Below are 22952 nucleotides of genomic sequence, written 5' to 3'. Positions count from 1 at the left end.
TCGGGCTGGCGTCCCGCGGCGCGCGCCCGCCCCTTCACTCTCATTGGCCAATGACTAGCGCTTTTCCTCCGCGAAGCCTCTTGGGAGTTGTAGTTCCGTTAGCTGTTCCCGGCTTACCCTGCTCTTCCTGGATACTGAGGCACCGCGGCGGGCAGCAAGGGTCCGCGGCGCGAGGGCTGGGCCCCGGCGTACGCGTGACGCCCGGACTGGCCCCGCCGCGAGAGGGCCCGGACGCGAGGGTCCTCGTCCCCGCGCCAGCCGCATGCTCGGGGGTTCCCTTGGCCACGACCCACCTCCTGGGACCTCCCACCTGTAGAACCCACTCTGTTTGTTCCCGGTCCCTCGGCTCCGGAGGTCGGACCTGGGATCGCTGTGCCCACGCGGGGGCGCTCGGTGGGCTCCCAGGGAGAGGGGCCGGGCAGCCCCCGGCCCCGCTGGCGCACGGTGCGGCCTGGCTCCGGGGGCGCACGGAGGCAGCCCCGCCGGCAGCGCAGGGGCATGGAGGAGCTGCGGAGCTCCTACAGCCGGCTGTGCAGGGAGAGTGGGGCCGAGCCCCAGGAGGCCGTGCTGCAGCAACTGCACGAGCTGCCGCGGGGTCGGCTGGACCTGGCCACGCAGAGCCTGACCCCAGACACCTGCAGGGCCCTGGGCAAGCTGCTGCAGAAGGAGGTGCACCTGACGGACCTGGTCCTGAGCGACTGCATGCTGAGCGAGGAAGGTGGGCTCCGTAGTTAAAGCAAGTAGCAGGGTCCCTTGAAGCCTGAGAGCAGAGCATTGTCTCTGTAAAGGAGAAGCCTCAGGAGGGTGCAAGGATGCTTGCTGCTGGTGAGCGGGAGCGTTGGTGGCCTGGCTCCGCGCTGGGCAGAGGTTGTAGATGTTTCAAACTTGGCACAGTGAGGGGGCTACCCGTTTGTGGCATGAACCCTGACTGATTAGGGGGCCACTGGGATTGAAATCCCTCCCCTGTGTCTGGGGAGGTGTCCCAAGATGGGGCCTCTCGAGAGAGCCCAGGGCTGCAGAGGCAGAATGTGACTGCCCTACCCCCTTATAGGGGCCACACTACTGCTCCATGGTCTATGTGCCAACACTGTCCTGCGGTTTCTGGATCTGAAGGTGAGGGGACCTGCCATGAGAATGGGGAGGATGTGGGTGTCCCAGTGACCTGGGGTCTGAGCGTGTGTCTCGTAAGTTCTGTTGGCACACAGGACTTTGTGCTGTTTTCTGATGATCTTGAGCACTGAGTGTGTCTGTGTGTGTGTGTGTGTGTGTGTGTGTGTTGTGAGAGCGGGAATGTGAGTTTCAGAGTGTTCCCATAAGCAAACTGAACCAGCCAGCACCAGGAGGCCCACTTCGGTCAGGACCAAGCCTCACCTATCTGCCCAGAGCCTGGCCTCATCCACTGACTGACCAGGGACCTGTAGGGTGTGCAGGAGCCGGGGACCATGGGTCTGCCTCTTCCCATCCTAGGGCAACAACCTTCAGGCCACAGGCGCCAAGGCTCTGGGGAAACTCCTCCGACAGAATAAGTCCATTCAGAGGTAAGGTGGCGTCCTGGACCTCTGTCCTTCCCCCAGCCCTCTCTTTCTCTGCACGGATCAGGACTGGCCCCAGAGGACTGGGTTTTGCCACCTGAGCATTCAAGCCTTCCAGCCAGTTGTCTATGTTTCCTGTCCGTCTTCGGGGTTAGGTGGGTACAAGTTACTCGTGTGGCTCCACACTTCCTGCCAGAGACCTGGGCCCTCCTCAAGCCCCCGACCCCTTGCGAGCAGGTGCTCCTTAAGCCTTGCATGTGCACCCTTCCCTCAGCCTCACCCTGGAGTGGAACAACCTGGGCGCGTGGGAAGATGCCTTCACCACCTTCTGCCGGGCCCTGGCAGGCAACGTCGCCCTGCGGCAGCTGGACCTGCGCAACAACCAGATCAGCCACCGGGGCGCGGAGGAGCTGGCCCTGGCCCTGAAGAGCAACGCCAGCCTCCAGCAGCTGGGTGAGGCCCAGGACAGCCACCTTGGCCAGGCGGCTTGCTCCCTCAACCCTGCCGCCTCTCTTTGTCCTGTCCCAGAAGCCAGGGGCTGGGGTCAGGAGGATGGGTGAGCCTCTCTGGGTCCCTGCTCTGTTGGTGGTCCCCCAAAGGAAGCATCCTGGCGTGGCCAGCTCCCCAGGTGACAAGAGGTTTCCTTCCAGACCTGCGCTGGAATAACATCGGCCTCCTGGGCGGCCGGGCCCTGGTGAACTGTCTCCCCAGCAACAGAACCCTGTGGAGGTTGGAGCTGGCTGGGAACAATGTCCCCAGTGACATCCTCAGAGCCGTGGGTACGGGCACACTGTTTCACACAGGGCATGAAGCTGACAGGGCATCGAGTGGCAGAGGTCCCGCCTCCAAGGGAAGAAGGTATCCCAATGGCAGCCTAAATTAAAGACAGAGAGTGAGAGTCACTCCTGGAAGATGCTCGTTCGGTTCTTAGATCCCCAAGGTCGGACAGCCATTTCACCGATGATGAAGTCGGGGCAGTGTGGCTTGGGGCCTTGCCCTGATAGCCTTGAGTGGCATCTGCCCTGTTATCAGACATGAGCCACATAGGAGCATGGCCACCAGGTCCACACCACACTCTACACGCCCCCTCCCCTCCCGTCGGTGATGATGGCACCTCGGCCCCAGGCCCAGCAGAGTATTCTGTCACTCCCTGTAGCTCGTTGTCCTGCCAGCCACCAGAGGGCCCAAGCTTGGGCTAGAATCCCGCACAGCTCACCACCTCCTGCTGGGTCTGCCTGACCCATGTCTTCTCCAGCTTCTTCATTCTTGGCCTGCTGCTGGGTCACACCAGCTGTTGTAATCATCTCTGACACCACGGCCACTTCTGGCTGATCCCTCTCCAAATGCTGCCTGGGTTTTTCACAGGAGCCAAACACAGCAGTCACCTCTTAAAAATCATACAGTGCCCTAGCCGGTTTGGCTCAGCGGTCAGAGCGTTGGCCTGCGGACCAGAGAGTCACGGGTTCGGTTCCCGCTAAGGGCACGCGTACCTCGGTTGCAGTTTGTCCCTGGCCCTAGTTGGGGTCGTGTGGGTGGCAACCGGTCGATGTGTCTCTGTCACGTCAGTGTTTCTCTCTCTTTTTCTCCCTCTCTTCCCCCCGCTCTATTTGAAGATAAATGCAAAGATGTCCTTGGATAAGGATTTAAAAAATAATAATAGTACAGTGGCCTTTGACCTTTGGGATGGAGGCCATATGCTCCTCCCCATGTGTCCCCCACCACACACCTGATGCCTCCTGGGCTCCTGGTCCCACTTGCCCCCCACACCCATGCTCAAGCCCTTCAGTGCCCTTGGGGTCTGCGTGACTGTGGGTGAGACATCGCCTCGCATCGTCCTGATCCTCAGGCTTCTGACCTCCGGGCATATGCCTGGCTGCTCTTTGGCCACTCCCAAGACTGAGCAGCTCCTGGTAGGTAACTCAGCTCCTTCCGACAGAGCAAGCCATGGACCACAACCAGGACCGGGAGGCCACCCTCCGGGAGAACCAGGCCCGGGCTCGCGTGCTCAGCAAGGAGGTGCGGCACCTGCGGGAAGAGAAGTCCAAGCAGGTGAGCACAGGGCCACCTCTGGCAGCAGCCTCACCCCAGCTCCTGGCTACGTGGACGAAGGGCCCTCCTTGCCCGTGCCCCAGCCTTCTTCCCTTTCTCTGGGCCCTGGACCCTCTCCAAGCAGCTGACGCCAGGCCCTGGAGCTGGTTTCATGGTCTGACCCCCTGTGCAGAGCCATGCTTCCTCTGTGTACTGCCCTGTAGTCTCCCTCCTGCCGGGCCCGGGCCCTGACGGGGCTCTGGCCATCTCTGTTCCCAGTTTCTGGACTTGATGGAGACCATCGATAAGCAGCGAGAGGAGATGGCCAGGAGCAGCAGGTGAGCGGGACTGCGAGATACAGAGCTGGGATGCCCGTTCGGGGCGTAGCTCCGGGCTCGGGGTGACCTGTCCATGATTGGGGTCGTGGCACATGCGTGCCAGGGAAGTTGGCTCGAGGTTGCAGGCAGCACCGAGTGGTGCTCCTCAGCCCGGGGCCTGCAGAGGTGGGAACAGAAGAAAGGCCGCTGCTCCAGGACCCGGGGCCGCAAGGGCTCTGCGTTCCTCGCACCCTCCTCTCTGCCCGCAGGGCATCGGCAGCACGTATGGGTCAGCTTCAGGAAGCCCTGGATGAGAGGCACTCCATCATCAATGCCCTCAGAGCCAAGTGAGTGCATGGTGGGCAGGAGACATGCCCACAGGACAAAGGAGGGGTCACAGACAAGGACCTGCGTTCCTTGTGTATAAAGCGAAGGTGGGAAACGGCTCGGTGATGACCCCGGAAGGTTTCTTGCAGGAGGGGAATGGCAGTCTGGCAAGGATGAGAGCAGGAGGCCTTTGCATGGCTGAGGTGGGGCTGGGGTGGGCCCGGCCTTCTTCTCCTTGCAGGCTGCAGATGACCGAGGCTGCCCTGGCTCTGTCAGAGCAGAAGACCCACGACCTGGGGGAGCTCCTGGCCACCGCGGAGCAGGAGCAGCGGAGCCTGGCGCAGAGGCAGGCCAAGGAGCACCGGCTGGCGCAGCAGGTGAGGGGGCAGGGGTGGGCTCAGAGAGCAGGCAGCCTGCGGGGGCCGGCGGCCAGACTGGTGGTGCCCTTCCCTGTGTCATCTCTAGGAAGCTGCAGAGCGGGAGTCTAAACTGCTCAGAGACTTGTCTGCTGCCAACGAAAAGAATCTGCTTCTGCAAAACCAGGTACGGGGGTGCGGGCCAGGCCCCCGGAGCCCAGGGCAGGTGCAGGCTGGGCCCGCACTGCCCTTCCATGGTATTGGCTCTCCAGGTGGATGAGCTGGAGCGGAAGGCGAAGTCACAGCAGGACCAGCTGTTCCTGACCAGGCAGGAGCTGATCAACACGTCGGCCGAGCTGAAGATGCGGGCTGTCCAGGCGGAGGGTGGGCGCGTGCAAGGGCCTGGAGACGGCGGCCCAAGGATGGGTGGGTGTGAGTCCTGGGACAGGGGACTCCGGAGGAGCTACTCCATGAGCCCTGTGCTTCCAGAGCACCTGGAACTGGAGAAGAGACGGTCTCGGCAGAGCCTGGAGGACTTGGAGCATCTGCGTGTCAAGGAGGTGCCTCTTTCATGACATCATCTGGCCTTGTGCTCTCCCCACTGTCCGCCTGGGCCCGCACACACCTCAGTGTGGCATGGTGTCCCCTCCCCCGCCTGAGATGCTGGGCGGTGGCCCTGCATCGGGCCACAGCGCAGGCTGTTTCATGTTCCATGCCACCCAGGGCTGGTGCTGGGACATGCCCTCCATCTTCACTTCCTGAGAAGCCACTCAGGGAAGCCCCTTGGAAGGAACTGGGTACCCAAATGTAGCTGCCTGCCAGGGTCGGGATCCCATGCGGGGAAGGTGAGAGCCAGCCTGACATCCCTGTTCCGCCCGGCACGTGGGCAGGTGGAACACATGACTCGCCACCTGGAGGAGAGCGAGAGGGCCATGCAGGAGAGGGTCCAGCGGCTGGAAGCGGTGAGGCTGTCCCTGGAGGAGGTGAGCACATGCGGGCTGGCTAGATACCCCATCTGTGGTCTCAGCCTTGTCAGGCCCCCTTGGGGACCCACCCATGAGACCAGAGGGACTTAGAGAGGCAGCATGGGGCTCTCTGGGCCGTGAAAGCCGTGCCCAGTGAGCAGGCCCTCGGGAGGCTGGTGGAGGGCCAGAGGCAAGGCCCAGTGGTGTGGTGCAGGAGCTGAGCCGAGCGAAGGCAGCAGCACTCAGCGAGCGCAGCCAGGCCGAGGAGGAGCTCATCAAGGCCAAGAACCAAGTCCGCCTGGAGGAGGTGAGTCCACGGCCATGGCCAAGAAAGGGCCCAGCCCATTGCTCACAGCACCCAGCAGGGAGCAGGGCCTGAGGTGGGCGACTCCAGGCCTGTCTCCATGCTCTGCAGAGGGAGGTGGGTGGGGGTGGGGGACAGGAGCTCCAGGGGTGTAGGCAGTGGGGAAGACTCAGAGCAGGACCCTTGTGCCATTGGCACCACGTCCAGTCCTCCACAGAGCCACTGTCATCCAGCCCTGAGGTTGGGAAGGGGTTTGGCCATCCGTGCTCCAGAGGGCAAGATGGAGTCGGCCTGGGAGATGAGGGTGGGCAGCCAGGAAGCGGTGCCCTACCCGGGGTGCATTCAAGATGAGCTTGTTCAGAATAAATGTAACGAGTGAAGGCACTTTCCACATTGCAAATAAAAGCTCCCCTGGTCAAAGCAGAGCGTCACTCCTCACCTGCTGACAGTCACTGCACACACCTGAGCTCAGGGCCACACCCCTGAAGCAGCAGGCAGGCCTCACACCCTGATGCTTACCAGCCCCTGGGCACCCACAGCAACAGCGCCTGGCTCACCTGGAGGAGAAGCTGCGGCTGCTGGCACAGGCGCGGGATGAGGCGCAGAGCACCTGCCTGCAGCAGAAGCAGGTGGTGGCCGAGGCCCAGGCACGGGCCAGCCAGCTGGGGCTGCAGGTGGAGGGCCTGAGGCGGCGCCTGGAGGAGCTGCAGCAGGTAGCTGGGACTCAAAGGGCCCCCAGGGGTGCCTCTGGCCCTCAGTCGCCATCTCACACACCCTGTCTGGTAGGAGTTGAGTAACAAGGACCAAGAAAAGGTGGCTGAGGTGTCCAGGGTGCGGGTTGAGCTCCAGGAGCAGAATGGCCGCCTGCAGGCAGAGCTGACGGCCCAGGAAGCATTAAAGGAGAAGGTGGCAGCCCTAGAGCGCCAGCTGAAAGGTGAGCTCCACCCAGCCCCCCACCGCCCTGCGGGACCTTTCTCCCTGGGTCACAGGTGGGCGGCTGGGCTGGAGAGCTGAGCTTGGCCTAGGCCTCGGCTCTGAGAGGTGCTGATGGGAGGCTGGTGTGTGTGCATCCAGGGGACCCGGAGCAAACCCCACCTGGCCTCTCTCTAATTCTCTGGAGTGGCCAAAGCCCAGGCGACGCCCAGCAGTCCTTTCTCACTGATCTTCCTCCCCTGCAGTGATGGCGAGTGACCACCGGGAGGCGCTGCTGGACAGGGAGAGTGAGACTGCCTCTCTCCGGGAGAAGCTGCGGCTCAAGGAGGCAGAGATAGCTCGGATCCGGGATGAGGAGGCCCAGAGGGCCAGCTTTCTGCAAAATGCTGTCCTGGCTTACGTGCAGGGGTCCCCCCTGAGGGCCCTGAGCCCCCAAAAGTGAGGGGAAGTAGAGAGACTCCAGGAGTGGCAGGAAGGTGGCTCTCAAGGGACAGGCTGCTGGGGTCTGGGTGTGCTTGGGCAAGGTGTAGGGCTGGTGACTTGAAAAAGCAGTGCCAAGGTGGGTTGGCCAGTGGCCACTGCAGCTCACCACCCCTCCACCCGGGTGCAGTGTCTGATTGGCGAAGAGGGCTGGAGTGGCCAGTGCCCTTTCCCCACTCCTTTGTCCCACCCCAGACACTGATGCCCCTGAGAAAATGTACCGGTGACGGAAGGAAATTTCGGGGAGCAGAGCCTGACCTCTTCCAGCCCTCCCAGTATTCACAGTCACCTTTTACAATGTAACCATGGATGCAGCAGGTGTTCACAACCACCTTTTACAATGTAACCATGGATGCAGCAGGTGTTCACAACCACCTTTTACAATGTAACCATGGATGCAGCAGGTGTTCACAACCACCTTTTACAATGTAACCATGGATGCAGCAGGTGTTGACTGCTCACTCAGGGGTGTTTTGAAATAAAGAACTTTCACACTTTGTGATAAATTTTCGACTCTGGGCCTTTCTTCCACATCAGCCTGTGCTCCTCGCTCCTCGCTGCGGCGGGGTCTCAGACCTGCCTCTCCCTGCAGGAAAGACCCTCCAGGGTGCTGCCAGGTAGGGAGAGTCAAGCTGCTGCAGCAGAGAGGCTGGGGCTGCCCACCTTGGGAGGACTGGTGAAAGCAAACACCCGGGTTCACCAGCTGTCTCCTGGCTGGAGGGTGGGTGGGCCCTGGGAATGGTCTTTCTAGAAGCAACCACGTGCACACAGACCACCCCACGCATGTGCAGGTGGGTGGGAATCGCCTGCTTGCGCTGCCCCTTGGCCAGGGTCAACTGGGCCTCGGGGAGCCCCCGAGCACTGGGCCCTGCACCTAAAAATTGCGGGGTGGGGAGGCCAGGAGCTCAGGGACGGGCTGGGGAGGTGGGCACCGGGTCCTGCCCCACTCGGTTTCTCCGGAAAGCCCGCGCCCCGCGCCGGCCGCGCTCGGCTGTCTCCGCGCCAGGCGCTCGGCGGCGCTCGGCAGTCTCCGGCCGCTCGGCTCGGCGCTCGGCTCGGGTCCGCGGCCGCTGCGGCGCGGGCATTTCTCCGCAGCTCGCTGGCTGCCGCGCCCGCCCGGCCCGCGCCCATGCAGGCCATCAAGTGTGTGGTGGTCGGCGACGGGTGAGTGTGGGCGCGGCGCCGCGGGGCGGGCGGGGGCCCGGGGACCCTGCCCGAGCTGGGCGCGGCGGGCAGAGGGAGCGGCGGGGCGGGGTCCCGGCTAGTGGGGGCGAGGCCTCCAGCCAGGCCCACTTGATGCTCCCGGGGTCCGACCTGGCAGACGCCTGGCCTCCCAGGGGATGGGGCCAGGCCTCTCACCTGGACTGAACCCTCAACCTGTCCCGCCCCCCTTGTTACCTGGGGTGGTGGAACTCCGCCCCACCCGGCCTGCACCCACCGCTCTGCCCCCGAAAGCCCACCTGCCCTGTCCTCCTCCCCTCGCCCTAGAGCCTCCTCCTCCAGCCCTGGGCCCTCCTCCCCCGTCCCCACCCCCAGCACCCTAACTCGGCTGTGGCTCTGTGGGAGGGAGCTGCCTTTACTGGGCAGGGGAGCTGAGGCGGCCTGGGAGCAACGCGACCCTGCCCTGCCTCCCTAGCGCCGTGGGGAAGACCTGCCTGCTGATCAGCTACACGACCAACGCCTTCCCGGGAGAGTACATCCCCACCGTGTGAGAGGGGCTGTCGGGTGGGCAGCCTGCATGCCAGGCCCAGGGGGCGGTGGTCTGGGCTTGTGGGTGGGGCCGGGGTGTGACCGAGCTCCAGTCCTGATGCCCCCGAGGCACAGGCTGACCCTTCCCCCCCTGTCCCTGCAGTTTCGACAACTACTCGGCCAATGTGATGGTGGACGGGAAGCCGGTCAACCTGGGGTTGTGGGACACGGCGGGGCAGGAAGACTATGACCGGCTTCGGCCACTCTCCTACCCCCAAACAGTAGGTGGTAACGGGCGAGCCCCAGGAGCTGGGTAGCCTGGGGATCCCTGAGGTCCTGGGGTGGGTGGACAACACAGGGGCCTCCTTCCCTTCCTCCCAAGGATGTTTTCCTGATCTGCTTCTCCCTGGTGAGCCCAGCCTCCTTTGAGAATGTTCGAGCCAAGGTAGGAGAGGGCTGGAGAAATAGGGGGGGTGGGTCTTCCCGGGGGGAGGAGGGTACCCAGAGGACTTGCCCTGACAGGACACGGTCTCTGGCTTGAAGACCTTACGCAGGCAAATTGTCTTTTGGAGGCAGAGGAGATGCCTGTTCTGCTTGGCATGGGGTCTGCAGGGGAGGGGTAAGGGGGCTTGGTAGGGGCAGGGATGGTGAGCAGGGCTCTCAGAGAAGATAAGGGCTCTAGCTGGGAGGGCCTAATAGGCCTTGAAGCGCCTGGCTGGGTATTCTTGTCCCCCACCAAACCTAGGGGTCACCTGTGAAGCAGGAAGGGCTAAGTGTGGGGCCGTGAGGAAGGGGCCCTGGGGCGAAGCTTCTGAAGGGTAGGGGTCAGAGCTTCCATCCCCACAGTGGTACCCAGAGGTGCGGCACCACTGCCCCCACACGCCCATCCTCCTGGTGGGCACCAAGCTGGACCTCCGGGACGACAAAGATACGATCGAGCGGCTGCGGGACAAGAAGCTGGCACCCATCACATACCCTCAGGGCCTGGCCATGGCCCGGGAGATCGGTGAGTGGGCTGGGCCAGACCTGCACCGAACCCCCCCCAGCACTGTCCCCTCCCCTCATCTCTTGCCCCTCTGTGCCCCCAGGCTCAGTCAAGTACCTGGAGTGCTCTGCCCTGACGCAGCGGGGCCTGAAGACTGTGTTTGACGAGGCCATCCGGGCAGTGCTCTGCCCACCCCCAGTGAAAAAGCCAGGGAAGAAATGCACAGTCTTCTAGAGCCAGCGTCCGTCTGGGGGCAGCCCCGCCCCTGCCTGTGTCTGCTGTTGTGTCGAGCTGTCTGGTGTCCCAGTCTGCTGTGGGGAGTGCTGTGGGTGGGGAGGGGCAAGAAGCATGGGGTGGGCTGGGGTGGCGGGGTCCTGGCCACTCTGCCTCCTCTGTGGGGGCATGGCTCCAGCCTGCCCTGGCCCCCACAGGAGGCTGGGAGGGAGCAGGGTCTCCCTCAGGCTGCAGGGGTGGGTCTGGGGCAGCCCCAGGATGGGCTTCCCTGACAGGGGGAGGGGGGAGGTTTCTGTTCATGCACCCGGGATGGGGTGGCCCATTCATATTTTATACAATAAACGTTCTCCACCAACATCTGCCTGCCCCTGACCACCCCAGCCATGGTGCAGAGGGGGTGAGCTTGCCCCCAAACCCTGGGCAAGAGGAAGGGAGAAAGGAGCTAGCTGAGTTTCTCTATCTTCAAAGCAGGTGGCCCAGATCAAAGTGGGAGCAAGTGTGTTTAGACCTTTCTGGACAAAGAAAGCCCAGCATGCTGACTGGGAGGGGTACACACAGGATCTGAGGTGGCTCCACTCCAGCCCACCCAGGTGTAGGGGACAGTTGGCAGCCAGGCTTTGGAGCCCTGTTTGGGCAGCCTTCCCCACCGCCCAGGCTGGGGGACCCTGAGCTGAGTCTGCAAGAAGTCAGGAGGGAAGACATCTAGGCAGGACCTGGGTAGATAAAGGGGTGGAGGTCAGGACAGTGTAGTGGGGAGAAGGGACCTCCGGCGGGCATTCTGATCTTACTGAAGTCAGAAACAGTGGGGGGTGAGGGGGGTCAGTTTGGGAGGGCCCAGCAGCCACAGTCCAGGGACTTGGACTTCACTCCCTGGCCACAGGGCCCTGCTCCAGGCAGACACATGATTAGGCCACACTTGGAGAGGGCGCACTGGTCTGCAGAGCCAACGGCAAGGTTTTCAGGAACTTTGCTCCTCAGCTGTTAAACAGGCATTATTAGTAAGTATAAAAACATATGGCCTCTGGAAAATCCCACCTCCCGGCCTCTGCCAGCAAGTTGGCCATATCTAAAAACCTCAGGCACAGGGCCAGGCTGCCACCTGGCCTGGGACACGCCTTGAATGGCTCTCTCCCCACCTCGGACTCATTTCTAAACCCAGCCCTGAGGTTTGCACCTCTGGCCACTTGCCAGCAGCCTAGGAATCACTGTGCAGGCAGAGCAGAAGAATCGTGTTTATTGGAGGGAGGGGGTGGGAGGCAGGGCTCAGCATATAGGGCTGTGGTGGGGGGGGAGGCTCAGGTGGCCAGGAAGCCCCCATCCACCGGCACAGTGGAGCCCGTGGTCATGCTGCTCCGGTCACTCAGCAGGAAGAGGATGAAGTCCACCACGTTCTCCACCTCTGTGGGCAGGGTGGGGGTCAGGGCAGCGACTAAGGGGGCTGCCCTTCATCCTTCCTTCCCACCCCTCACCCGGGCAAGCACAGGGGCTCCTGGTACAAGTCCAGCTGAGCTCTCTGCCTACTCACCAGCAAATCTGCCCAGTGGGATTCGGTCTAGAATGGTCTTGGCTTTCCGGGGGTCGCTCCAGTTGGCCTTGCCCATGGGTGTCATCACCACTGTGGGGTTCACTGCATTCACACGGATCTGTGCCAGGACGGGTGGGGATCAACAAGGTGGGGAGCCCTGGGCACGCGAGCTGCGTGATGGGAGGCACCCTAGCGGGGCTCACCTTGTGTGGCCCAAGCTCCAGAGCCATCACTTTGGTCAGCATGTCCATGGCACCCTTGGTGGCACCTATGAGGAAGGACAGACTGCCTGGAGCCGGGCCGGCTGCAGGCTAGGGGTGGGTGGGGCCAGGGTGCAGCTGGGCCCACTCACAGTAGACGCTGTGGTTAGTTAGTGCGCGCTGGGAGGCCTGGCTGGACACATTCACGATGGACCCTGGGGCTCCGCGAGCGATCAAGTCCCGGGCCACAATCTGGAATTGCGGAGGGGACATGAGGCAAAACTAGGGTCAGCACCCAGCCCCACTCCTGCCTGGAGGGCAGCTCACCTGGGACACCTGGATAACGGCCCGCAGGTTCACATCGAAGGAGCTGGAGGCAGATGGAGGGACCCCGGTCAGGGGCTGGGGCTGCTGCTGCAGGGGCAGCCCTCCCACCCAGGGTGCCTTCACTCCCGTGGGCTCACATGTCACACGCCTCCTTGGTGACCTCTAGAAAGGGCTGCAGCAGCGCCACAGCGGCATTGTTCACCAGCAGGTCCACGGGGCCCACGCCGCCCAGCGCCCGCTCCGTGGCCTCCCAGTCGCTCAGGTCCACGCACACCGGCTTTACCCCAGGGCACTGTGAGTATGTTTAGGGGGTGCACGGCCATCAGGGTCTCCACGCCCGAGAAGGGGCACAGCAGGGCTTCTGCCCCACAAGGGAGGGGGGCTGGGTGCTCTTTCAAACGAACAGGAGGGGCTAGGGGTCCCACAGATGGCCACCGTCCCGGGGCTCAGAATCCCGAGCTGCTGAGGCACAGGGGAGGGCAGTTACGTGGCCTCTGGACCACTGGCCACTCTGAGCTTCGTGACCGGGAACCTGCCACAGTCCACTTCCTCCCTGACCTCCTCTGGCCCGGGCCTGCCAGGCAGCCATTTCTGCTCCCTTCTAAGCCCAGGGGCGTCGCCATTCTCTTGACCACTCGGGAGCCCACGGAGTCTGCGCGCCCCGGGAGGGGCTGCTGAGGGTCCTCGGTCACCCCGGGGCCTGGAGCCCGCGCGTGCGGCCCCCCCCGGCCCCGCCCGCTGCCCGCCGGGCTGGCACGCGGCGACGCCTCTACCTCGCGGACCAGGCTGTCCAGGTCGCCCTGGGTCCGGCTCACGGCCACCACCTGCACACCCGCCGCGTGCAGCGCCTGCACCGTGCTGCGCCCGATGCCTGTGGGGAGCGCGGCTCAGTGCGGGCGCCCCCACGCCAGCCGCCCTCCCCGCCCCCGGCCCTCCCCGGGCGCCGGCCCACCTTTGCCCGCCCCGGTGACGAGCGCCCGGCGGCCCGCGAGCCCCAGCTCCATGGCGGCGCCGCCCGGCCTTGTGCGAGCCACGGCCCGACTGCGAGCCGTGCGCAGGGCGCGGGGCCGAAGAGCGCCGGGCGGGGCCGGGTGGGGGCGGGGACAGCCTACCAGCGGCCCCCTGCGGGGCGATTGGCCAGAAGGAGTGGGCGCGGTCGTGGTAGCCGGGGCGGGGTTCTTCAAACTGCCCGGGGGAGACCCACCCACCGGGCAGGAAATCGGTTTAGCGTTCCTGCAAGCATTTCTTCCCTGCCGGGGGGATTACCGTATTATATAAAAACAATGTGCTGGTCAATACCATGGAGAACTCAGTGCTAGTATATTTTTTTGTTTCTGAGAAGAAAAGTTTGGCAAAAAGAATCACATGCCCACCCTCCCCCAGACCTCGGAGTGGCTCCCTTGCGGTGCCCAGAGGGAGAGTTTGAACCACTAATAAGCCTGGACAAGAATCCAAATCCAAGGAAGGTTCACTTTGGCCTGAAAGGGAATTGAACCCCAAAATCGCCCTGGCCAGCTCACAGGAGGCCTCCAACACTTAAAAAAAAAAAAAGAAAAGAAAAGCTTGGCCCGACTGGTGTGGCTCAGAGGTTGAGCACTGACCCTTGCTCCAAGAGGTTGCCGGTTCGAGGTCAGGACACATGCCCAGGTTGTGGGCCTGATCCCCTGTGGGGGGCGTGCAGGAGGCAGTCAATTGATGTTCTCTCATCGATGTTTCTCTCTCTCTCCCTCTCCCTTCCTCTCTCTCTCTCTAATATCAATAAAGAAAATAATAATACTAATAGATAAAAATTCTAAAAATATATCCTTGGGTGAGGATTAACAGAAAACAAACAAAAGCGTGTGCAGGAGTAGGATTGGAGTCATTGGGGTGCATGGTGGTCAGTAAGGGTAAGCACTGCTTTCTGAGGATTTAGGGTCAGCTACAGGTGTTCGAGTGCACATGAGTTCCCCGGACAAGCTTTTGTTCTGTGGGTCATGTGGGAAAATCTAGGACCCCTGCTCTGAAGGCCTTCTGTGGCCAGCGGGAGGGGATTGGTGATTGCAGGACCTCTGGGTCACCTGGGGCTTTGGGCCCAGAGACGTTGGCAGGCTGGAGGAGAGGGTGGTCAGGGGCAGCAGGAGGCACATATGTGAGAAGGCTCTGGAGGAAGGCAAAGAAAGTCCTCCCCATCGGGCCTGGCCCTGTGGTGTAGCCCACATTCCTCAGCGGCCTGACAAACCCTGCTTTCCGCTCCTAATCTTGGACCCTAATCTCTGACGGCCCTAGCTTGTCCTCCCAGAAAGGCACCTCTGCTTAGGGCCTTTCAGAGGCTTTAGATCCCAGAATGGTGTCTAAATCCGTCCACTCGTCCTGTGATTGCTGGTGGGCTAACTGGACTGAACCCTGCTCTGGGAGGCCCCTCAGGCTGGTCAGAAGTGCCCGAAGCACTCCCTACCCCCTCTCTGTGCCCTCCCAGCCCAAAGGGTCCATTGCCTGAAGGGCCCCATCTCAGCCCCTTGCCCCCTTGTCCAGGGTTGGACACTGCACTAGTCCAGATGACTGACCACTTCAGGCCTCATTACACCCACACTTGGCCTTCTAGATGGCACAGGCCATGCGAGCACCCAGGCCAGGACAACAGAAAGACCCTCTCCGTGTGCTTGGATTCTGACTAGGGACAGTAGGAACAGGAGCAGCTGTGGGCCCTCCCCAGCTTGGGCCTGCCCCTCACGGGTAGTCTCGTGGGAAGAGGTGTGCTCAAGGTGAAGCTGCATTCCCTGGTCAGCACCCCACCCCCTCACGCTAGTCCCATCTTCCTTGGGGGTGGCCTAGGGTCCAGGGCATCTCCACAACTCCCAGACCCTCCACCCTCTCCGACTTGCCGCAGTGGGATCCGAGACGGGTCGGCGGGCGAGGACAGAGCCTCGGGGAGGGACGGTGTCTGCAGGCCTGCCTCCGCCCTTGAGCGATCTCCTCCTGCAGAAGGAATCTGGGCTCGGCGGCCACGGGGCGGGGTCGGCGGTGGAATCCGCTGGCTTCTGGATTTGCCCCCCTTTTTATGGAAGGTGAAATGTGAGCCCCACAGCCCCTGACCCTACTGTCCCCAGCCTCACGGCGGGCCCCTCCGGAGCCCAGGCACCCGCTGGCTCCAGGAGCAAGGCCTCCGTTTATCGGTTTAGGCAAAATCACCCGGCCCACTGGAGGACCCCGTCGGTGGGGACGGCAGGGGCGGGGTCTCGAGGCAGTGGGGAGAGAGGCCAGAGCGGGCCTGGATTGGGGACGGGCTGGTGGCGCCGGCAGGCCATGGGCGGAGCGGAGGCGGAGAGGACCAGCCGCGGGGGCTGTGGGCGCTGGGGAGTGGGGCGGGGCTATAAATGAGGGGCGGGCCCTGAGGTGGGGCGGGGCCGTGGGGGCGGGCCGAGGGCGTGGTCTGCGGTGGGCGTGCCCCGTCGCGAGGCGGGGCGGGGCGGGGGGCGGGGCCGAGCGGGGCGGAGGACGGCCGGGAAGGCGGCACCGAGCTGGTGTCTGGGAGGCCGGGTGCCCGGCGTCGGCCGGGTTGCTGGAGCCGCGGGCGGAGGCGCCGCAGTCGCTGAGCAGGAACAGGGTGCCGTTGACCAGGTCCTGCAGCTCTCCGGCCGCCCTGGCCTTGCCCGCGCAGCCCCGCAGCCCTGCTGACCTGCACACCTCCGCGGCGGGCCTCGCTCCTTCAGCTTCCGGGTGAATTCGGGGTCCCTCAAGCCTTGATAGCCCATGGTCGTCAGCACCACCGTGGGGTTCACGGAGTTCACCCGGATCCTGGACCCAGGGGCCGGCCGGAGGCTGAGGACCCAGCCGGTGGCAGGTTTGCTGTGTGCCGGCCAACCCCTGACCCCAGCCCCGAGCCTTGAGTGGTCTCCAGGCCTCTCCCACGCCCACCGCCCTTTCTCATCCCCCAGCCGTGCCCCTAGCGCCTGCCTTGTGCCCCCACAGGCCCAGCCCGGCACCCTGAGCACCCCCACGTTCACCTCGTGTGGCCCCAGCTCCATGGCCATGGCTTTGGTCACCATAGTCACTCCCCCCCTGGTGGAGCCTGTCGGGGGGCAGCTCTGAGTACCTTTCGGGATTCAGCCTTTTTTGCAGGGAGGCCCAGTCCCAGAGCCCAGCAAGGGTGGAGATACAGGCTGGACAGAGGACGCACTGTAGACAGCAAGGTTGGGAAAGGTGACGAGGCCACTGTGCTGGAGACATTGACGATGCAGCCAGGTACTCCGTGGTTTATCATGTCTTGGGCCCAGAGAGGAGACAGCTTGACCCGAACACACCCTTACATGGGCCTTGTCAGCTGTGGGGCCACATCCTTCCACTGGCTCACCCGAGACACTTGGGACAGAGCCATGTTCACACGGAAAGACCTGGGAGGAGAGCACAGTCAGGTGGACCATGGCCGTGTCTGCCTCACCTCTGCACAGCCCCTCCCCAACCCACCTACTCTCCCACTTCCCAGCTGTCGAAGACCTTGGTGGCCTCCAGGAGGGGCTGCCGCAGCACCACAGTGGCATTGTTCAGCAGCAGGTCCACGGGGCCCACACTGCCCAGCGCCCGCTCTGTGGCCTCTCAGTCACCGAGGTCCACCCACACAGACTCTATCCCGGGACACTGTGGGAGGCATTGAGCAGGGACTGGGTGGTCCCAGCAGGTTCAGGAGGCACTCCCAAGGGTATGAGGGGGAGGCTGAGCACCTCACCTCCTTGGAGAGGCTAACCAGGTTGGCGTTGGTGTGGCTCATGGCCACCACTCTGGCTCCTGAGGGGTGCAGGGCATTGGCAGTGTCCCATCCAATCCCTGCAGGGGACACTGGGCAGGCAGTGGCCCAACACGTCTGGGTCAAGGCTGGGGTGGGAGCTGCAGCTTTGCTGCTCAGGAAAGAACAGCAAGAGGGTACTGGCCAGAGGATGCTGGCCTGGGAGTAGTGGGGGCCAAGTCAGTGGCCCAGCCAGCAAGGTCCAGCCAAGGGAGGCCCCAGAGGGCAGTCCCTTCCTACTAGGCCTGGGGAAGAGACCTTGGCTTGATCCCCCATCCACCATCCTGAGTCTTGCATTCAGGTCTGTCCACCTTGCTCTCCACCTTAGCTCCTCCCGTATTCCTACCTGCCCTACTCATACCACCTTGCCCTGCCCCTGTCACCAGGGCTCAAGGCTGCTGAAATTAACTGCATGGTGCTGATTCCTAGCAGGAGAGGAGAATGTGGAAGTTTTATAGGCGGGGAGTCGGGGGGTTGGGAGAACAGCTTGAAGTGGGGAGGCTGGGCACTGGGTATGGCAGGGCATTGGTCCAACTTCTATTTTCTTGTTCACAGTAATCCATTCCCCTGGAAGGGGCTGCCCTCCTCACCACAACCCAAAAGGTGCCAGCCAGAAGCTCCATCCTCGGTTTTGGAAAGGAAATTAATAAACCCTGAGGTGAGGTATATGCCCCTTCCTGGCTGGCTAGGGGCTGACGGCCTGGAGCTGGCCCCCTGCTCCCATCACCTGACCCCACCACAGCCCCTGTCTGGGGGCCACTGTGGCCTCTGGAGTCTTTTTCACCTGCACCTGACCAGCCTAGGACTCTTGTGCCTGTGCCCACAGATTCAGCCTCCCTGAGGCACCCTCATTCCTTCTCAGGTGTAGCTCAGGGATAGGGGATCCTCCCTTGGTCCCCGCCCTTCCCTTCTCGGGAGAAAAAGATGAATGTTTCATTTTACAAAGGTATCAGTTACCAAATTGCTGTAACTCAGAGTTAGCTTAAGAGAAAAGGTTTCCTTATATCTGGAAAGATTAAAGAACCGGTAATTCAGCAGTTCCTTGAATAATATCGTTTTGTTTAACGTCATTTCATTTTAAAAGTTAATGAGAAAGAAAATTGATTCCCGGCAGGGACCACTGTCTGTGGAGCGTACGCGTGGCCCACTACATGGGTTTTCTCCAGTTTCCTCCCATGTCCCAAGGATGTGCGTGTCGCTGAAGTGGCGTGTTCAGACTGTCCTCGTCTGAGTGTGTTCTCTGTAAGGGACCCTGCAATGGGAGGGTGTCCTGTCCAGGGTGGGTGCTGCCTTTTACCCTGAGCTGCCGGATAGGCTCTGGCCACCAGATGCCCTGAACTGGAATAAGTGGGTTGGAAAGCAATTAACTTCCTTGTTTTGTTTTTTTTTTATCCTTACCTGAGGACATTTTTCCATTTTTTGTTCAGATAGAGTGAGAGGGAGAGAGAGGAAGAGAGAGAGAGAGAGAGAGAGAGAGAGAGAGGAACATCGACATGAAAGGGACACATCGAGTGGCTGCCACCCGCACAACCCAACCAGGGCCTGGGACAAACTGCAACTGAGGTATGTGCCCTTAGCGGGAACTGAACCCAGGTCTCTCTGTATCGCAGGTCGACGCTCTAACTGCTGAACCAAACCGGCCAGGGCAACTTCCTTGTTTTTATTAATCTTTCTTTTCTTTTCTTTTTTTTTTTTTTTTGTACAGATAGAACGGGAGGGAGAGAGAGGGAGAAACATCGACGTGAAGGGACACATCGAGTGGCCGCCACCCGCACAACCAACCAGGGCCGGGGACAAACTGCAACCGAAGTACATGCCCTTAGCAGGAACCGAACCCAGGTCTCTCCGGACCGCAGGCCGACGCTCTAACCGCTGAGCCAAACTGGCCAGGGCTTATTAATCTTTCTTAAATGTAGGTATAGCTCATATTTATTTCAACATTAAATATTAGAAGTGTAAAAATTAATACAAACAGAGCGTCTTTAAAGTGGGGCCAGAGCCCAGCCGGTGTGGCTCAGTGGTTGAGCGTCAGCCCTGCACCAAGAGGTCGCCGGTTCGATTCCCAGTCAGGGCACATGCCCAGGATATGGGCCTGATCCCCATTGGGGGGCATGCAGGAGGCGGCCAATCGATGTTCTCTGTCATCGATGTTGCTTTTTTTTTTCTCATCGATGTTTCTATCTCTCTCTCCCTCTCCCTCTAAAAAAAAAAAGGCTTGTATTAAAAATAAAAATATAGTGGGGCCGGAGCTGCCATCTCTTAGGAACTGCCCTCTGCCAGGCCAGTTCCGCAAACCTCTGCAATGTTCAAACCGGGCAAATGGCCTTTGGTCCGAGCCTACAGCAACATTGTGTCCCAAACAACTGTTTGCAAAGGTAACAAAGCAGTCTGACTGAGCCATGGCTACAGGACTGGGAATTTAAAACATTGTTTAGAACCAGTGTCACTGTGTTCTCTTACCTGCACCAATAGCAGCGCCTTCCTGCTGCTGATGGCTTTGTCCTCTTCCGGTCTCATCGGACCCCTGGCCTCCGTCTCCTCTGGACCGTGTGGGCTTCTTTGGTCTCAAATCCATGCTGCTGCTTCTCACTGTGCCTTATGTTTTTAGGTTAATAGAAGTGTTTTGAATCTTTATTTAGAAATTTGGTGATGTTTTTGTGACCAAAAATATGCCACTGGGACTTGAAACTCTTCTTTTTTTGTTTTTTTGTTTGTTTGTTTATTTTATCCTCACCCGAGGACATTTTTCCATTTTTTGTTCAGATAGAGCAGGAGGGAGAGAGAGGAAGAGAGAGAGAAACATCGACGTGAAAGGGACACATTGGTGGCTGCCACCCACACGACCCAACCAGGTCTGGGGACAAACTGCAACCGAGGTGCATGCCTTTAGCGGGAACCGAACCCGGGACTCTCTGGACCGCAGGCCGACGCTCTAACCGCTGAGCCAAACCGGCCAGGGCGAAACTCTACTTTATATCAGTTAGCCTTGGGTGAAATAAGTCTTGCTCTATGTTATTTCACTTAAAGCACATTTAGTGAGGACTGTCTGGCATCAAACAAGAAGTCGTACTATGCCAGACACCCTTCGGGAAGGAAATGTGGAAAAGATACAAGTGTATCACTCACAGAACCTGGACATTACAGACACCTGGGCCGCAGTGAGGTCACAGCCGAAGAGAGAGGACACGTGACCTGGTGCTGCTTTCACTGGGGTAGAGGGTGGGGGCTCACTCTTTAATAGTGAGTTTATTTATTTTAAAAAACTTGTTTTCCTTTATTGATTTTTAGAGAGAGAGAAAGGGAGAGGGAGAGAAAGATAGAAACATCGATGAGAGAGAACATCGATTGGCTGCCTCCTGCATGCCCCCCACTGGGGATCGGGCCCACAACCTGGGCATGTGCCCTGACCGGGAATCGAACCAGCGACCTCTTGGTTCATGGGTTGGTGCTCAACCACTGAGTTGCACTGGCTGGGCTTTATTTTATTTATTTATTTATTTATTATTATTATTATTATTATTATTACTATTTTTATTTTTATTTTTATTCCTCACCTTAGGACACTTTTCCATTCATCATCAGATAGAGTGGGAGGGAGGGAGAGCGAGATAGAAACATCGATGTGATAGAGCCACATCAACTGGTTGCCTCCTGCATGACCTGACCAGGGCCGGGGACAAATTGCAACTGAGGTACGTGCCCTTAGTGGGAACCAAACCTGGGTCTCTCTGGTCCACAGGCCGATGCTGAGTCAAACCAACCAGGACAATCCAGCTTTCTAGGAGCCCCCTGGGAGCTGCCCCCTGGGAGCTGTTGAGGGACTAATGGCTTAGCCTGCAGGGACGTGTGTGTGAGTGTGTGAGAGTGTGTGTGCGAGAGTGCGTGTGAGTGTGTGTGTGACAAGGGGGAGGCAGGAGGAGGTCTTGGACACATGAGAGGGCAGGTCTGGGCCTGGACAAAGGTTCTTTGAGCTCAGGTTCCCTCCTTTGAGGCCCTTAACAAGGAGGGAGTTCTTCATTTTTCCTGTTTCTCAGGTGGGGAGAGCAAACCTTCCTGAAACAAGACTGGGGCCAGGCCCCCAAGGGGGCACTGGAGCGGGGTGGAGGGCTGCGGTCAGCGCTGGCCAGAGGCCCGGGCTGTCGGGGAAGGCCGTGGGCGCTGCAGGGAGGGCGGGGCAGCCAACACAGCCAGAGACAGGAGCTCCTGGGACAGAGCCCCGGCTGCCAGGCTCTCAGCCCTGCTTCACCCCTGCAAGTCTCCCACGTCACACGCAGGCCTCCAAGTAGGCGTCTGGGGCCTGGGCTCCTCCTGCTGCTACCTGGCTCCCTCCACCTGCTTGGCTTCTGGGCCCAGCTGGGGTGTCAGCTCCTCTGAGGGTCACCCCCTGGGCTCCTGCCCCCTTGCTGTGGCTCCCAGGCCCCCCACCTGCTCCGTTGCTCATGTTCCTGAACAAGGCCTGGGCACTCTCATCATTGCTGTCCCCACCTGGCGAAGGGGTACTTCCAGCGCACGTCCGGGTGCGTGAATGTTCGGGTGGGTGACTGGTGCCCACCCCGAGACAAGGGGCACAGGCCGTGACTGCCACGCAGGGACTCTGAGACTGGGCGGCCGGAGAAGGGCAGGGGCCTGAGTCAAGGTGATAGTGGTCAAGACTTCAGCTCCTGCTCCTGGCCAGTCTCCAAAGACCTGTGCAGGGCTTTTTCCTTGTCACAAGACAGCTATCAAAAGGCACTGTTGACCCTGAACCCTCCTAGACACAGAGGCCATGAACCCTTCAGTCCTTGAACCACACAGTGCGTCAGGCCGGAGGCAGCACGGGGGGACCTCCTGGAGGAGGCAAGAGGCAAGCAGAGAGGAAGCTGCCAGCGATCCCGTGTGCAGGAAGGGACAACCTACTCAGGTCAGCCGATGCAGGTTACTGTTCGCCTTCCACCCCTTGTGTGTGTGCGCGCAGGCATACACATGGGGACACACGGGGGCACACACAGGCACCAGCACACAGGAACGTGTGTACTCATGGATGTGCACATGCACACACACAGGAAAACACAGGCACAGGACACACAGACACACAGGACCAGGCCACTACATGCATGAGCAAACACAGCACACAGACTCATGGACATGCATGCACGCATAGGCAACATGTGTGTACACGGTGCACATGGGCACACGCACATGTACCCAGCAGATGAAGAGGACTCTGGGCATCAGCAGGCTCATCCTTGATACTGAGCTGGGCCAGCAGCCAGGCTTGGCCATGTCGTCACTGCTGAGGGTCCTCCTGCAGGACAGCGAAGGAGCGAGCGGGCAGAACCCTGGCACTCCCTGTAGCTGGTCACTCAGGCTGGATCTGGGGGGCTGGGGTGGGAACAGCTGACTTGAAGTACTTGAAGTGCTGGTCCCTGTGAGGGCTGCTGCTTCCTGACCACCGGGTGGCTCCTGGGAACCTTCTGGGCCAGACTCATACCCAGTGCTGTCCTGGAGCCTTTGAATGTAACCCTGGGGGCTAGGGAAATGCTCACCCCTCCGGGAAGGATGTCAAGAGACACCTCCCACCATATTTTGATTTGTTCCGGACAATGGGGACAGAAAAGACCTAAGACCTTGCAGTCACATCTTCCCTGTACACTGTGCTGGAGCTTCTGGTCTCAGGACCATCTTTGTGTGGCAGGGAACAGTCCTGAGCTGACCACACGGGGGAGGGGCGCTCCAGGTCGGACCCTGCCTTGGGCCTCTGCACCCCAGGGAGCCCAGTGTGGGGGGAGCGGGGGAGGCCTTGCCTCCAGGGGTCCTGGGCGCAGCACCGGGCCCTTCCCATGGAACGGACCGCCTGTGTGGAGGGCTTTCGAGCTTCGGGGCACCACAGAGCGGCTCCTGCAGCAGGCAGGGTGTGTTTGAGGGGCGCACATCTGCATGCTACCTCTCTCCAGCTGAGTGGGACGCACTGCCCGGAGCTGGGATGTGAACCCCAAACCACAGCCTTTC

The 22952-nt window shown here is 61.0% G+C and overlaps 4 protein-coding genes across 7 annotated transcripts; 2 read left to right on the top strand and 2 right to left on the bottom strand.

Moving 5' to 3' along the window:
- The first annotated feature begins 492 nt into the window (after positions 1 to 492).
- On the top strand, positions 493 to 7726 carry LRRC45 (leucine rich repeat containing 45). Of its 3 annotated transcripts, XR_004960336.1 has the most exons (18): positions 493 to 718; positions 1052 to 1113; positions 1468 to 1538; positions 1807 to 1985; positions 2183 to 2311; positions 3469 to 3581; positions 3840 to 3898; positions 4147 to 4224; positions 4446 to 4581; positions 4670 to 4747; positions 4833 to 4944; positions 5050 to 5120; positions 5451 to 5543; positions 5740 to 5832; positions 6369 to 6542; positions 6616 to 6763; positions 7008 to 7646; positions 7690 to 7726. XR_004960336.1 is itself a non-coding variant. In XM_036268667.1 (17 exons), the coding sequence occupies exons 1-17, from the start codon at positions 499 to 501 to the stop codon at positions 7202 to 7204; spliced, it is 1992 nt and encodes a 663-aa protein (XP_036124560.1). In that variant the 5' UTR covers positions 493 to 498; the 3' UTR covers positions 7205 to 7704. The 3 variants fall into 3 exon arrangements, 2 of the variants coding, with proteins under 2 accessions (XP_036124560.1, XP_036124559.1); XM_036268667.1 differs by having other exon boundaries at positions 5451 to 5522; positions 7008 to 7704; XM_036268666.1 differs by having other exon boundaries at positions 7008 to 7704.
- A 548-nt stretch (positions 7727 to 8274) lies between these two features.
- RAC3 (Rac family small GTPase 3) lies at positions 8275 to 10507 on the top strand. Of its 2 annotated transcripts, none has more exons than XM_036268629.1 (6): positions 8275 to 8406; positions 8879 to 8950; positions 9095 to 9212; positions 9314 to 9376; positions 9778 to 9937; positions 10020 to 10503. In XM_036268629.1, exons 1-6 carry the CDS (start codon positions 8372 to 8374, stop codon positions 10148 to 10150), a joined length of 579 nt encoding a protein of 192 aa, XP_036124522.1. In that variant the 5' UTR covers positions 8275 to 8371; the 3' UTR covers positions 10151 to 10503. The 2 variants fall into 2 exon arrangements, with proteins under 2 accessions (XP_036124522.1, XP_036124523.1); XM_036268630.1 differs by having other exon boundaries at positions 8302 to 8406; positions 9778 to 9941; positions 10020 to 10507.
- Positions 10508 to 11375: 868 nt separating this feature from the next.
- LOC118634361 (L-xylulose reductase) lies at positions 11376 to 13206 on the bottom strand. The gene is made up of 8 exons (XM_036268828.1): positions 13155 to 13206; positions 12976 to 13073; positions 12340 to 12494; positions 12203 to 12245; positions 12028 to 12127; positions 11879 to 11943; positions 11676 to 11793; positions 11376 to 11549 (listed from the first exon to the last, which is right to left on the bottom strand). The coding sequence occupies exons 1-8, from the start codon at positions 13204 to 13206 to the stop codon at positions 11446 to 11448; spliced, it is 735 nt and encodes a 244-aa protein (XP_036124721.1). The 3' UTR covers positions 11376 to 11445.
- A 464-nt stretch (positions 13207 to 13670) lies between these two features.
- Positions 13671 to 19539, bottom strand: LOC118634006 (carbonyl reductase [NADPH] 2-like). The gene is given in 10 exon segments (XM_036268311.1): positions 13671 to 13680; positions 15699 to 15813; positions 15861 to 15982; positions 16193 to 16253; positions 16362 to 16391; positions 16394 to 16486; positions 16669 to 16819; positions 16908 to 17005; positions 17329 to 17352; positions 19425 to 19539. Coding segments are annotated over 10 exon segments (819 nt in total).
- Between the last annotated feature and the right edge of the window lie 3413 nt (positions 19540 to 22952).

The sequence above is a fragment of the Molossus molossus genome, unplaced genomic scaffold (genome assembly GCF_014108415.1).
Source record: "Molossus molossus isolate mMolMol1 unplaced genomic scaffold, mMolMol1.p scaffold_m16_p_19, whole genome shotgun sequence".
In the NCBI taxonomy this organism is placed as follows: Eukaryota; Metazoa; Chordata; class Mammalia; order Chiroptera; family Molossidae; genus Molossus; species Molossus molossus.
This window is presented reverse-complemented; position numbering and strand designations above follow the sequence as displayed.

What these genes read in the sequence shown, in the direction of transcription:
- LRRC45 (XM_036268666.1), top strand. Translation starts at nt 499, where the DNA reads ATGGAGGAGCTGCGGAGCTCCTACAGCCGGCTGTGCAGGGAGAGTGGG. An exon ending in TGAGGCTGTCCCTGGAGGAG is followed by an intron (nt 5,544 to 5,739) that starts GTGAGCACATGC and finishes GGTGTGGTGCAG; the next exon opens with GAGCTGAGCCGAGCGAAGGC. An exon ending in GCCTGGAGGAGCTGCAGCAG is followed by an intron (nt 6,543 to 6,615) that starts GTAGCTGGGACT and finishes CCTGTCTGGTAG; the next exon opens with GAGTTGAGTAACAAGGACCA.
- RAC3 (XM_036268629.1), top strand. Translation starts at nt 8,372, where the DNA reads ATGCAGGCCATCAAGTGTGTGGTGGTCGGCGACGG. An exon ending in GGAGAGTACATCCCCACCGT is followed by an intron (nt 8,951 to 9,094) that starts GTGAGAGGGGCT and finishes CTGTCCCTGCAG; the next exon opens with TTTCGACAACTACTCGGCCA. An exon ending in TTGAGAATGTTCGAGCCAAG is followed by an intron (nt 9,377 to 9,777) that starts GTAGGAGAGGGC and finishes CCATCCCCACAG; the next exon opens with TGGTACCCAGAGGTGCGGCA.
- LOC118634361 (XM_036268828.1), bottom strand. Translation starts at nt 13,206, where the DNA reads ATGGAGCTGGGGCTCGCGGGCCGCCGGGCGCTCGTCACCGGGGCGGGC. An exon ending in CGTCACCGGGGCGGGCAAAG is followed by an intron (nt 13,074 to 13,154) that starts GTGGGCCGGCGC and finishes CGCTCCCCACAG; the next exon opens with GCATCGGGCGCAGCACGGTG. An exon ending in CCCACTGGGCAGATTTGCTG is followed by an intron (nt 11,550 to 11,675) that starts GTGAGTAGGCAG and finishes CCCTGCCCACAG; the next exon opens with AGGTGGAGAACGTGGTGGAC.